The 15,137-nt window shown below is 40.6% G+C and overlaps 1 protein-coding gene across 4 annotated transcripts in view; it reads right to left on the bottom strand.

Moving 5' to 3' along the window:
- The window catches only part of Prkacb (protein kinase cAMP-activated catalytic subunit beta), a 90,483-nt gene that overhangs the window by 30,534 nt on the left and 44,812 nt on the right, over positions 1–15,137 (bottom strand). For all 4 annotated transcript variants that reach the window (XM_032897198.1, XM_032897201.1, XM_032897199.1 and 1 more), the window contains exon 2: positions 1,119–1,180. In XM_032897198.1, coding sequence (XP_032753089.1) covers positions 1,119–1,180 — 62 coding nt within the window. The remainder of the gene's footprint in view (positions 1–1,118; positions 1,181–15,137) is intronic.

Here is a 15,137-nt window from a genome sequence, read left to right as displayed (position 1 = left end):
CGAGGTAACAGCCTTAGTATTGGTACAGTCATAGAACTAGGTAATGGTGTCAGACTGGTGTACGGTCCCAGACTTTCTCCTTGATTGTGATAACCCAGTATTACCTAAAACAGGAAGGAAAAAATGTCTTCATTCTACAAAGACCCAAAGTCAGAGTCTCAGAACAATAATCAGATTCTTCTCCTAGATGAATAGATGCTTTGTTAAGCAAACATCTTTGTTTGGCTTTGACTAGTGCACAGAAGCAAAAAATTAGAGGCATCAATCTATTCAATTTGTTGCTGCTACAACAAAACAAAATTGCTAGGAACAAATTCTGTGCTAGCAACAAGTAGTAATTGCTGACCCATCTGTTCAATAGGCTCCGTCATGAAAACCTCAGGAAATGTTCACGAGGCCCAGTCTGCGGCACCAGCTTGGGCCAAGCCTGATGTGGGATGTCTTTCCTACACGCGGCAGGCCAGGACACTGCAGGGTTTAATCTCCACAGTAAAGCAATGCTGCTTTGGAGAAACATCTTATTGACTCATTAAGGAAGGACAAATGTTTTATTGAATCATTAAGGAAGAAGAGTGACATATTTTACTCATAAATGTGTTGACACTTCAGTCAAGCAGTAAGAACAAACTGTACAACAGGCCATCTCCTCAGGTTTGATCACTGCTTTTCTTCTTATCAGAAAGGAATGCCTTCCTCCTTCCCCACTTTTTAATGTTTTGTATGATAAATGGGATAACTAAAAATATTCAGAAAATAATTAGCTTATATTACAGCAATTTGGAATTAGTATCAAAACTTATACCAGTCAGCATACGGCTGGGTGGGAGAAAGCTTGTCTAGTACACATGAGGCCCTGTATTCAATGCCCAGGCTGTGTCAAGGAACGGAACAACAAGACCCCTTCTCCATTTAGGATTCTGTGAGGGGATGGTTGCTTCTCCAGTGGGGTATCCATAAATTTACCAATTAAAGAACTGTATCACAACATCATGATGAATTCTCATCATACTGTATGTTTACTATTAACACTTAAAAACTAAAATTTATGGAGTAACAGTAGGTTAAACAAGAACCGTGAATTCACTTCCAATTGCAGAGAAAACACACAGCTTCCTTACCGGGGGAGGGTTCTCCCATTTCCTCAGAAAGTCTTCTTTGGCTTTGGCTAGGAATTCTTTCACTGGAAAAACGAAAAGAAAATAGACAGTGCCTGGTAAGAATGCTTATATTACATTAAGAAGACACATCGCACGTGGTCGTATGAAACACAAGTATCCTTGTGTGAGCAACTGTTGTAAGGACATGTGTGTCCATCAGTGTGATACCCAGGGAGCTACTGTGTGTCTCCAACTTCTAAAGCCTTGACTTCTACTCTACATAGGGACCACTCTGATAACATCAAAGCTAACAACAATAATGTCCAGAAAACATACCTGAAGTCATGGAAGAGGTATCAGCTATGACAAGCTAGTGACTGAGTCAGTTGTGAGTGGGATCAATGAGTCTGTAACGTGAGCTGAGGATAGTCACGTGTCTCTGTGTAGTTGTAAGAACAACTGGCTGTGGTCAAGGGCAGTTCCAGGTACGGCTGTGTGCATTAGATCTGTGGTCTCTACCAGCAGAGCACAGGGGACAAACCACAGACTAACAGGTACAGACAGGACCCACAAACCCATAAAACCCAAAAGGAACAGAACACTAGTCACAATACAAACTACTTTAAAAACTAGCTCTGAACTTAAAACAAAAATTAAACCGAATGTCTGATTTAAAATTTATATTAAAATAAAGTCAAACAAAAGCAGATGTTTACATAATGGTTAATAATAGCTGAATTTATAGAGCTGTGGTTTATATTGTTAAATTTGTTAACTAAAGATGAGTCATTTAAGAGTATATCCTGTTTACACACTCCTCCCACAAATTCACTAACAAAGGCTTCTGCTTTTAAAACAAATTTTGATATTTTAGAAACAAATAACTGTAAACATTTAAAAATGATATATTTATTCTTACTTTTATGTGAAAAATGAGAATAAAACAGGATTACACAGGACCCTTTACTGTCTCCTTTGTGCAGCAGATTCCTGACATCTCCCTGTATGGCTGTATGGAGAAGCAAGGGGTGGAGGGCAGTGTGAAAGGCTGCAGAACAGTGAGATGCTAGGGAAGACACACTGCTGTACCAGCCGCTACTCTAAAAATAGGGAACGGCTGAATAAAGCCAGAGTTATGCTAGGCATGAGTCTACAATCCAGCCTGTGGAAGGCTGAGGCAGGTGCACTACAGTATATGCTCAAGACCAACCCGGGCCACACCGTGAGTTCCAGGCAAGGCTAGGCTACCGGGCAAGGCCTCTGTCCCACACAAACAGCAACAAAACCATTCTCACAGATCTCCAAATAAGACAGAGACCTGGAGTGAATGAGCAGCGGGGACCTGATCCATCTTGTGCTGTGCACTACTCTTTCTCACTTTCTCTACAGAACAATACCTTTGGCCCAACACAAACCAAAATGGGGCTCGACATTCTGTTCTGCCATTTCAATATGATGACAACAGGAGCATCAATAATAGACAGTAATTTTGAAAGAACGCTGGCTTATGCATTTCTGGGAATAGCATTTTACTACTTTCTAAGTATTGTATTATACAGTATTTCCAAAATACTTATTTTTAAAAATTAGAGAAAATTAATTTCCAAAGTTATGTTTCTCATGTACCAAAACAGTAAATTAACTGTTGCACCTAATTATCAACATGTGATCTAATACATTGTAGGATTGGAAAAGTCAAGAGGTTTTGGGTCAGTCTGAACTCTGATCTTTGGAAAGTTAGTATACTAGTTGTGGCTGAAGAGGGTTGGTTTGTTTTGTGTCAGACCTAGGACTCCAACCCAGGGACTTGCACTGTCTGGCATTAACTGTCTAGCATGCATTTTACGACTAAGCTTCACCCCAGGCTCAAAAAGGTTGGTTTTATATTTTATAACTAAGGTTTGTTTGTTTTTTGTTTTCATGGAATAGAAATGTCTGCACATGGCCTTGACTTGGAAATAATGGGTATAAGTTAAATTAGAAATAAAATACATCAGGACATACAACTATGTTTTCTTAAAAATACCACACTTGGTGATACTGAAAATAATACCATCTCTAATTTCTTCTGAAAAATATTTCAGTTCCCATGTATAAATAGAACGTGTACAAGTCATGGTGCAAAGTCCCCAGATTCCTGCAGGGATCAGATTGAATGGAGAAGGGAGAGAAGTGGAGAAAGACAGACCCTCAAGTGTCCTGCTGCAGCTGCTGTTGTTACCGTGAGCAGGTTGAAGGGAACAAGGCGAGTGGTCAGTGGGGGCAGTGAGGACAGGTGACAAATCAGTGTGCTGGGAACAGTCTCTTCTGTCTCTGTGACGAGCTCATGAGAAAGGTTTCTGATGCTGCTCAGTACGCATTAGTGCTTTGAAATGTTCTCCGTACTCATGAGTACTCTATTTATTGACTGGTCATACTGGGGCAAGCAAACGGTCAGAAAAGTTTTATGTGAAAACCATTACTTAGATGCACAATATGCACTGGTGAAATAATGTTTCAGTAACTTTAACATATAAAGGCGTTTTCTTTTAGAATCGAGAATATATTAGTTATAATTTTACTAAAGAACACCATGATGAAGTCTTCCTGAAACACACTTTTGTCCTATGCAGTATGAACAAACATGGAATCTCCAGTATGTATGTATGTATGTATGTACACCATTTATATGCAAAGACAAATGTAGTCAGCTCTCAGGAAAACAGTTGTGACTGATTATCTTTGATGATCTTTAAACAGCAGACAATCCAGAAGTGCATGGATTTGCCATGAAATTTTATTCTTTTCAGACATGGGTAAATTTAACTTCTAACTGCTTTTCTATGGGCATTGCCAAACTTGTTACCCATGAGGTGTTAGGAGGGGGAGGGATGCTAGGCAGGCTCACACACTGGACCTCAATCCATTTAGTGTGCCGTAAAGCAAGCCCTGGGAGGTTCTCACTTATCAGTTCTCTTCTCTTCTATTATATGATCTGGATATACATTTAAGCATTTGAACCAGTGTGACCGGCTGATACACAGTTTTTGGAACCTGGTACATAAGCAGAATACCAGCCCTACTAATCATAGCTGTGTGATCAAGACCCTTCATCAAAGCTTCTAAAAGTACCAGACAACTATCCTTAGTAACAACACTCCAGGGAATGGTTTTTCTGCAAATGTGTTTTGTTCTGTACTATTTATTAATGGTGCAAAAGAAGGCATACCAAAAACTCAACCAATTTAGTCAGGTACAATTTTACTTATCCAAATGAAATGATTTCCTCTTCGATTTTTGTTTCAATTTTCACTCAATTTTTTTTCTAGAATCTCCCATGTTGCACTCTGAAAGAGCTCACCGAAGGAATGTATATGCTCACTGAAGGAATCTATATGCTCACCCAGGGTTTGTCAGCTTTAGTTACCTACCGAAGAGATAAAGAAGGAGGCAACAAGAGCCAAGTCTCATGGATTTCCACAAGTACAGAAAAAAAGAAAATGCTCATTTCTTACAACTTTCTGTCCTCAGCACTGATGTCTTTGTACATTAGTTGGAAGCAAGTCACAACTTACAGTCAGATGAGAGTTCATTTCAAATAGGAAATTTAACTGACACTTCAAGTATGGCATAATTTTACCTCTGCAATTCACACAGTTCGACAATGAACAGGAATGTTGCAGTAGCAACCCTGAACACAGCCACAAGGCTTGCACTAGATGAACTGGATAGCTGCTGATCTGTCATGACACAGCCTGAGTCACACAAGATAGGTCTAACTGCCACATGTGATCACGACCACATCATGTGCAGAACGGGTACATCTATCCCTGGAGATGAGATGCCCTGCTACAGATGTTGACCTCTAGAGCCTCTGACAAGAGGCCTCTCGTCTTCCCCATCCCACCTTGCACAATAGAAGGACAACGTCCAGCCAAAGAATATTAGAAAACAAAAGAAACAGAGAAGGCAAACCTCAGGCTACAGATGCCTACAACAAAGCACAGCTAAACACTGTTCCACTCAACTGCATATTTCATAAGCCACTCTTCAACCAACAGCCTTCTGCAACTCTGACAGCCTTGTACTTTTAAGGAAAATTAAAATGAAACAAATTTTGGTATCAAACAGTAGTTGTCAGTTTTACATTTTTATCCTTTAAAGTTTATTATTTAAATATATGTAGCCAAATAAATGACTTTTTACATTAACATTTTATTTCTACCAATATTTTAGAACAAATATAAATGACTTTATCCTAACATACCACTTTATAAGTCTAATTTAATTATCATTTAATTTTCATATATATGCTTCTTCCTCTTCAGACATATCTAGTAGCCAACTCCTTTTTAATAAAACAAGTATTTACTATTAAATTTTCTATTCAGTTATTTGCAAATATTTATTCTTATACTTTGATTTTAAGTATTTTGGCTTAATAAAACATTTTGTGACGAAGGAAATGATTTGTTTAACTTTGTTGTTTTATGTAATATTCTACAGATAATAAATATAACATGAAGCCGAGAAAGTTATAGTAGGGGACAAAAGACATGTGAATGTGTGTCACTTGGACGGTAAGCTGAAGCATCACAGAGGACACATTTGTGCCGGATTTTGAAGGACAGTTGCTCTGACTGGCAAGGTTCTAAGAGAGGACACTGCAGGCTGAGGTGACCTTGTACAAATGCATGATATTCATTTGTCCAACCTAGCAGAGTTTTAGAAAGAAGACCAAGAAACGTGAACCTGGGGAATTTCTCTGTGGTTACAACAGGGAAACGACGCTCACTCCCACTGCTCTTCACTACTGCACTGTCAGTCAAGACTGAGAGGGAGGGAGGCTCTTGGTCCTGCAGAGGCTCAATGCCCCAGAGGAGGGGGATGCTAGAGGGATGAGGGGGGGAGTAAGATGGTGGGTGGGTGAGCATCCTATAAAGGGGAGGGGCAGGGGTGCGGTGTTTGTGGAGGGGAGACCAGGAAGAAGGACATTTGAAATGTAAACAAATAATTTTTAAAAAGACTAAGAGTGTGACAGGAAAAAGGCAAGAGACATGAGAACTTGTATCCGCAGAACTGTCATTATTCCTTGGTGACTGCTACTCAGGAAGTCAAGAGACTACCGCTGTGATCTTATAACCCACAACCAGGGTGGGTATAGTTTTAATCTGTTCTTTTTTTTTTTTTTTTTTTATTAACTTGAATATTTCTTATATACATTTTGAAAGTGTTATTCCTTTCCGGTTTCCGGGCAAACATCCCCCTCCCCCTCCCCTTCCTTATGGGTGTTCCCTCCCCACCTCCCCTATTGCCACCCTCCCCCCAACAGTCTAGTTCACTGGGGGTTCAGTCTTAGCAGGACCCAGGGCTTCCCCTTCCACTGGTGCTCTTACTAGGATATTCATTGCTACCTATGAGGTCAGAGTCCAGGGTCAGTCCATGTATAGTCTTTAGGTATAGTCCCTGGAAGCTCTGGTTGCGTGGCATTGTTGTACATATGGGGTCTTGAGCCCCTTCAAGCTCTTCCAGTTCTTTCTCTGATTCCTTCAACGGGGGTCCTATTCTCAGTTCAGTGGTTTGCTGCTGACATTCGCCTCTGTATTTGCTGTATTCTGGCTGTGTCTCTCAGGAGCGATCTACACTTCTGCACTTCTTTGCTTCATCCATCTTGTCTAATTGGGTGGCTGTATATATATGGGCCACATGTGGGGCAGGCTCTGAATGGGTGTTCCTTCAGTCTCTGTTTTAATCTTTGCCTCTCTCTTCCCTGCAAAGGGTATTCTTGTTCCCCTTTAAAGAAGGAGTGAAGCATTCACATTTTGATCATCCGTCTTGAGTTTCATTTGTTCTAGGCATCTAGGGTAATTCAGGCATTTGGGCTAATAGCCACTTATCAATGAGTGCATACCATGTATGTCTTTCTGTGATTGGGTTAGCTCACTCAGGATGATATTTTCCAGTTCCAACCATTTGCCTACTTAATTTCATAAAGTCGTTGTTTTTTTATAGCTGAGTAATATTCCATTGTGTAGATGTACCACATTTTCTGTATCCATTCCTCTGTTGAAGGGCATCTGGGTTCTTTCCAGCTTCTGGCTATTATAAATAAGGCTGCGATGAACATAGTGGAGCACGTGTCTTTTTTATATGTTGGGGCATCTTTTGGGTATATGCCCAAGAGAGGTATAGCTGGATCCTCAGGCAGTTCAATGTCCAATTTTCTGAGGAACCTCCAGACTGATTTCCAGAATGGTTGTACCAGTCTGCAATCCCACCAACAATGGAGGAGTGTTCCTCTTTCTCCACATCCCTCGCCAGCATTTGCTGTCACCTGAGTTTTTGATCTTAGCCATTCTCACTGGTGTGAGGTGAAATCTCAGGGTTGTTTTGATTTGCATTTCCCTGAAGTTTTAATCTGTTCTTTAAAAATGGTTTCCATGGGGGTTGGGGATTTAGCTCAGTGGTAGAGCGATTGCCTAGGAAGCGCAAGGCCCTGGGTTCGGTCCCCAGCTCCGGAAAAAAAAAAAAAAAAAAAAAAAAGAACAACAAAAATGGTTTCCATGAAAAGATTTAGCTCTTGTCTTTATTTTCTGTTCTACTAACTTTCATTCACGTCTGTCACTCACCCCACCTGAGTTCTGATTTATCTGTGCTGGATTTTCACCAACTGATTTACTTACACAGTTCTTTTCCTGAACACTTTACAAGCTATCATAAAAATGTAGCTCAAAATCCATTTTAGCTACTCTATAAATTTCAATATATAGTTGAGTTTTAATTTATAAAAGTTACTTCTTGGCTCATGAGTTATTGGTATTTTGTAAGTCCATGTTCATGCTCGGCCCAGGGAGTGTCACTATTAGAAGGTGTGACCCTGTTGGAGTAGGTGTGGCCTTGTTGGAGTAGGCATGGCACTGTCAGGGATGTGGGCTTTAATACCCTCATCGTAGCTGCCTGGAAGCCAGTACTCTCTGCTAGTAGCTTTCAGAGGAGGATGTAGAACTCTCAGCTCCTCCTGCACCATGCCTGCCTGGCTGCTGCCATGTTCCTGCCTTCATGATCCTGGACTCCAGCCCCAATTAAATGCTGTCCTTTATAAGAGTTGCCTTGGTCATGGTGTCTGTTCACAGCAGTAAAACCCTAACTAAGACAATAAGCAAACATATTTTTGTTTGTTAATGAACCTTTATTGACTACACTCAATTATTCCATGTCAAATATTGTAAGTAAATATATCTCCACTCTTTCAAATATGTTGAATATGCTTAATTATATAATAAGCAATCTCTATGTTTCTCTTTATTATCTAATGACTACATAAGGAATATACATATAATCTATAAATTTTATATTTTATAATTTCTCTCATATAGGCCAGTTTTGTTTTATGTATCTTGAGACATCTATATATAATCTATACATTTGTAATTTAAAATTTCTCTTAAATAGGCCAGTTTTGTTTTATGCATTTTGAGAAATCTATATATAATCTATAAATTTTGTATTTTATAATTTCTCCTAAATAGGTCAGTTGTGTTTTGTGCATTTTGAGACTCGGAGGTATACATGGTTTTCATTTCTTCTTGTCACTGATGTTAAATGGGGATCCATAAATGACTTGAACTCTAAAATCTTACTATAAAATAAAATACTTGGAAGGTACAGACACTTACAAGCATGGTGAACAAAAACTTGAACATTGATATCTCTGTAGGAAACTTGAAAGGCTTGTCGTCCTAGCAGAGGTTTTCTAGTTAGGAGCTTATTTCTACTGGTATCAGTGTATTACCAGCCTGGATCTGTTCCAACAGTATGTTTTATTGGCAGCTCATAGACCACAGAATTAATATACATTAAGCCCAAAATGTTCTTGAGAGGAATCTGCTGATTGTCATTTCTTTGAAGAGGCATCCTACATGAACAAACACACATCCCACTCCTGACCCCATAGACTCAAGCCAAGACATTTAAACTTCCTTTGTATCTTCCCAGCAGAGGCTGGGTCTTCTAAGCAACACGTTCATTGAGATGATTTTCTTCTCTGAATCCTGACTGCCCATAGTGCTGGAAGAAACCTCATGCTGGAAAGACTGAAGGGCTTATCTTCTGTTTTTGTGAGGACATTTTCAGGAGAATCCTTAGCTGGGCGTGGTAGCACAGACTTTAGTCCCAGCACTCAGGAGATAGACCTCTGTGAGTCTGGGCCCACACAGTCGTCTATACAGCGAATTCCACACTATATAGCCAGAGCTACACAGTGAGAGCCTCTCAACCCCACCCAAAGGAGTAAAGGCCTTTGATCAAGGAGGGATGAAGTCTTCAGTGAAGTCACATCAGCTCCCTATGGCTCCTTTCCACTTCCCACCTTCTTTTTTGCACCCTGGGAATTTAATTCTGACAAATTTAGAATTCTATAAAATGTGCTTGTCAGAGTCTTCAGTCTAAGGTATTAGATCTTCACTATTTTTTTCCTCTTAGAAGGAGCTCTAAGTTATGTGGTTTCCAATTCTACATTTCCTCCCCCTCACCGGAAAGCTTCACATGAGATTTTAAGATGTAAAGAGATCTAGATGTTTGACGATTGATTTGTTACCTTAAAATTCAAAACTGCCATCAGAAAGTACATGGTGCTGATATCTGGTTGGTTTTGTCAAAACATGATGACTTCTGACTGGCAGACTCAGGCTTGTAAGTTTTGCTTTATGTTTTCCCATGTGCTAGGTGTGTGGTAGTGCATGCTTGAGGTCCCTGGCTCCAAAACAAAAACTCGTTTTCATTAATTAATTATAAAACAGAGCAAACAACTTTCTCTTCCATTACTACTGCCTCATGTGAACACTGCTCAATGAGTGTGTAGACTGACCTGCTTTGATATAATGCAGTGTTCACTTCATAGGCTTTCCCATTTGGTTCCTGAGACAGGGCTTTGCTGCACCAGTTGCTCTGTGTATTTTGAGGCAGGATCTGGGTGAGGAGCTCAGGTTGGCCTCGAGCTCCTGAGCCTAGTGCAGACTGCACTGCCACATCTAGCTTCCAATCTCTTATTCCTCTTATTTATATTTATCTGTGGGTGCATACGTACATGTGTGGTACATGCATATGGAGGTTAGGTGTCATTCCACTCCCCCTGCCCCAACCCGCACCACCGTCCTATGGCTTTGAGACTGAATCACTCTCTGAACCACAGGAAGATGTTTTGGCTACAGTGGCTGGCCACCAGCCTCTGGCCACAGTGCTGTGCTTGGTTATAGGTGTCTACAGCCATGCTGAGCTTTTATGTGGATCTTGGAAGCTAAGCTCAGGCCCTCATGCTTGCACAGGCTCTCTTTCTCATGGAGCCACCTCCCCAGCCTACACGCATTAAGTTTTATCTTGTCCATTTCCTTCATATGGCTGGTTCTTCACCTCATTAATTTGCTTTCCTACAGTGAGCAGTATGCACTCTCCTGACAGCTTGCTTCTTATCTTGCAAGCACCAGGTGGATTTTCTCATCATCTTTCATATCATAATACAATGCTTCTTTTCTGTTCTATTCTCGGCCTCTTCTCATCCGAGGCTTGTTCTTAGTAAAAGTTCATTCTATTTATGAATATGTATGCAAACGCCTATGTGTATGTGCATATATATGTACATGTAAGTGTGCTGGTGCCATGGATCTTTGAGAGCTGGAGTTAGAGGATTGGATGCTGCCTGATGTGGGTGCCAGGATTTGAACTCAAGTCCTTATGGCTGGGCAGAAAGGGTTCATAACTGCTGAGCCATGTCTCCAGCCATCCAGGGTCATTTCCTCTGTCCTATTTCATAGAAGTTGTGTTTACTCAAAATGTTGAAGAATTAATTCAGATGCTATCTGTAGCTTTTTAAAACAAATATTTCTGCATATAAGTTCATTTGTTTCCTGCTGAAGGCCGCGATTTTATCCTTTAATCATGTATAATAACCCTTTTATAGGCTCCACATTCCTTTTTTTTTTTTTTTTTTTTTTTTTGCTTATTTATCCACAAACAGTGGAAAGGTTTTAAAACATTTACACATGATCTAAAATAAAGGAGCAAGTTTTTCTTTGGATCTCTCATTTTCTTTTCTTTCTTTCTTTCTTTCTTTCTTTCTTTCTTTCTTTCTTTCTTTTTTTAAGAATCAACAGATAACTCAATTGCTGGGCACAACCAATAACATCCTAATCAGTAAGCCAGGCCAAATTAAATCCTCCCTCTAGTTCGTTACATCTTCCACACCCAGCTCTCTCTCCATCCTGGGTCTCTCATTTTCTATATAGGTGCTATTAGAAATAAGCTCTTGGATATTTTTCTCTGTATGCACACACATTATTAAACAATCCAGGAACTTTAAGAAATGTGCTTGGTGGCTCAGCAGTCAAGAGCACTGGCTGCTCTTGCAGAGGATCCAGGTTCAGTTCTCAGCACCCATGCAGATGGAGATCTGGGGTCTGGTCAGTGTAGTCACATACATACCATCAGGCAAAGCACTCGTATGCATTAACAACAAAGAAATGTCTAAGTGTCCAGGACAACGAGGATCTTGCTGGTACTGATGCCAGCACATCAAGGGAGAGCCCTTGGTATCCAGAAAACAAAGGCCATGCTTTCAATTTGCAATGACCTAATGAATTCCTGGCTGTCCCAACAGGCTTGGGAGAGCACAGAAGCAACAGGCAGTGCTGTCCTGCACCTATTTCCTCACAAGTCTTATCCTGGAAAGTTAGTGAGGATGAACTGGTTGCTTCTCTTACTTACAAATAATCCAAAGCAAACTGACTCTCGAGTGGTCCTCATCTAGCCTGCTCCACTACTGGGGAGAGGCCTCCTCACCAGCGGGGCTGAAGCACCACTTTACTGCTTTGTTCTTGTGCTTTCAGTCAGACAGAGAAGAGGGAAATTAACCAGATGCTCATTCCTGTTTAGGTCTGCACAATTCAGAAAACCATTATGTAATGTGTTCTTCAGACTGACCCCTCAATTGAGTTGGACCAAGAAGCAAGCTCCCAGGAGCTTAGAATCTGTACATATTTGTAGTGTGTCATACGATGTTTCCATATGTGGATACATTGTATGGTGTGCAAATCATATGGTGAGCATATCCGTCTCCTCATACCTTATTTTTGCAGTGAAAACATAGGACATCTTCTCACACAGAAACAACAGAACGCAGACTCATCCTCCCTAGGCATGCCACCATGAACAGCACACCCGTCTTGTTCCCCTCATCTCGTTGTAACAAAGGACCTGTTGACTAATGCCTCTTCTCCACAGCTGCTCCCTGGCTCTCTTCTTCATAAGCGTTTGGTATGTGAACCAGGAGTGTGCAGTCACTCTGTGTGTCAGATGACTCAGCTCCCTCTTACACAAACAGCACAGAAACCTGCTACATGCTGCGATGACGGAACATCAGACACAGGGAATAAAGAAATCACGTGTCTCAGAAAGAAAAGTCGAGAAAGGTGATATGATTCCAGGCTCCTTCACCAGTCCCAGTGCTGGTCCTTGTCAAAGCTTAGCTCTTCCTTTGCCTCAGAACTCAGCAGCTTCTGCATTCTGACAACACCTCTATCTGGGTATGCTTCTGCCTGAGTAGACTGCTATGTCTTCTAGTCAAAGGGCCTTATGGGAGCCAACTGAATTCTGGGAGAACTCCTTCGGAATTTATTTACAAAACGTGCTCATCAACAAGAGAAAATCTTCACCACATGAAATCAACTTACCAGGGGTCAGCCGAAGCTATTTTTATATTTAAGAGCAATTTTTAGATGCTAGAGAGAGGAAAGAGAGGATGAGTACAGTTAAAGGACTCAAAGGATGGTTTTCACTTAGGAGGTCCAGATCTAGAGCCAGAAATGCACACACAAATGTGTGTAATTTGCTTTAATAAATACTGTGGCACATCACACCTCTCTTTGAAAGCACAGAAGCATCCATCCCCTTCGAGTTTCTAATGGAGGTACTGAAAGCTATTATGGTCCTTGTGATTTCTACAAGGAATGTAAATATGGAAGATCATAACTAATACATGATGCAAGGGTGGGTCTCCCCTGACTTGCTAAGGAGTTTCATCTTTACTTTAGTGGTAATTCCAGAACTGCAAGTTTCACACTGTATTAAGAAATGGACTTATTTCAATTTAACAATCAGTATGAAAAATCATCTGAAGAGACATGAAACACGGAGCTCAGGAGGAGCACAGCCAGTCAGGGTAAGGGTGCTGAAAAGAGAGTGATGCCCAGTTCTAAAGGTGGTCTCAGTGTTCTGGGTCTGGAGAAAAGTCCTGGTGTACAATCAATGGAACTAAATGACCAAATACACAACCAGGGTGGCAAGTTCTAAACAACCCCAGATTCTGGCTTTACTTCCCATGTGGGTTGTGGAGTCATTAAGAGAAGTGAGCATCAAAGAGAATGGAAAAGACGTTAGGGGAGAAAGATACAGCTGACTCTTGTAATGGATGTCTCAGGTAGTGACTGAGGCGTGGGTAGGGATGAGATCACTGAGAAAATGCAGCACTGAGAGGGCCAAAGGCAGCTCCTCAGAGAAGAGCATGCGAATATCAGGAAGGAGGAAGAAATAGCTTTACAGCTACTTCCACACAGACATAGCTGTGTGTGCACCACACACATAGACACATATAATTTCACACTCAGATAAAAAGGCCTAATATTTGATTATTTTTATTAATGAAGCCACACTTATACTTTCCCGTATTTTAAAATGTCTAGAGCACTCAGTCACAGCAGGGGTGAATTTATTTGAGATAGAACATTCTTGGAGGAGCCAGTGTCTATTTGTTATTAGGACACTTGTGTGGTAGAAAAGGCGACTATGATCAAGCACACAAACACTCTTTCAGCCATAGCTGAAAACAAGAAAGGAGCAGCAGCAGCGTCCTCCGCTGAAACAACAGACTGTAAGGTCCAACAGCCACAGCGGTCGGCAGAAGGTCCTAAGGCAATGTGCAAACTTTTAAAGGAAATGAAAACGGAGCTTTATTCAAATAAACAAATAAATAAATAAATGGAAAGCATGATAACCAGGTTTCATATCTGCAGAATTCTAAGAAATGTCAACACATTGATTTCACAGTATCAAGGACTAAATCAGAATATCTACTCTAGACACAAGAACACAATTGTCCAGTCAATTCTTAACATTTGCACGCAAGACAACTCCTTGTGTATCAAATGCCACTCTTTAACATGAACCACACTGAGGAGGGTAATTTTAGATTGCAGCAGGATAAACAGCACTTCCTCGTTTTAATGAAGTCATCTCTACTTATGGAAGAAAACGTTCTTGGCTTTGAATGTCTTCACTATATCATCATCATCATCATCATCATCATCATCATCATCATCATCATCATCATCATCATCATCATCATCATCAAGCCCAAATCTTTCTGCAGAAGCTGATCCTGCACGTCTTAGGCAGGGACCCTGTCATGACAGGGCCACAGAATGCTCCCCCTGTAAGGGACACCTGGACCAGCCCTTTCCAGCTCCGCAGAGTGCTGCTGGGCGATGCTCTGAGCAAACACTCACTGTGACAACAGATGTCTATTTTTAGCTGCAGGTTTGCTTGAAGTGAACAGCCCCTGCCCGCCTGTGATAAGATGCTGCAGTACATGCTATGGCAGGTTTTCTCGGAACACAAAATAAAAGCACTTTTGAACAAGCTTAGAAAAATAAATAATCATAGCAAAATCATTTTCCCAAAATAATTTTAACAAAGGCTCCAAAGCCAAAACGTACATATTTATTTCATTCTTAATTCATTATTCTAAACCACTTATAATTAAATGCAATCCTCAAAAAAAAATCAATACAATTTTGGCAGCTTCTTATTTTCAGAATTAGTATTTTAAAAATAGTGCCCAAAAGAAGCTAACAAAAAATAGTATTTGGATAACCAAGTAATTAAAGGCAAGTTAATTAAATGTGGTTATCTTCAACCCTCACACTAAATAAAACCCTCCTTGTAGCGTAAGCGTCTTCCTTCTGATGTTTACAATACAGAAAGCAAGAGCAGAGCAGGTGAGCACAAGAGATC

The sequence above is a fragment of the Rattus rattus genome, chromosome 3, assembly GCF_011064425.1.
Source record: "Rattus rattus isolate New Zealand chromosome 3, Rrattus_CSIRO_v1, whole genome shotgun sequence".
Lineage (NCBI taxonomy): Eukaryota > Metazoa > Chordata > Mammalia > Rodentia > Muridae > Rattus > Rattus rattus.
The sequence above is the reverse complement of the archived record's forward strand: the minus strand, read 5'-3'. Positions and strand labels throughout refer to the sequence as shown.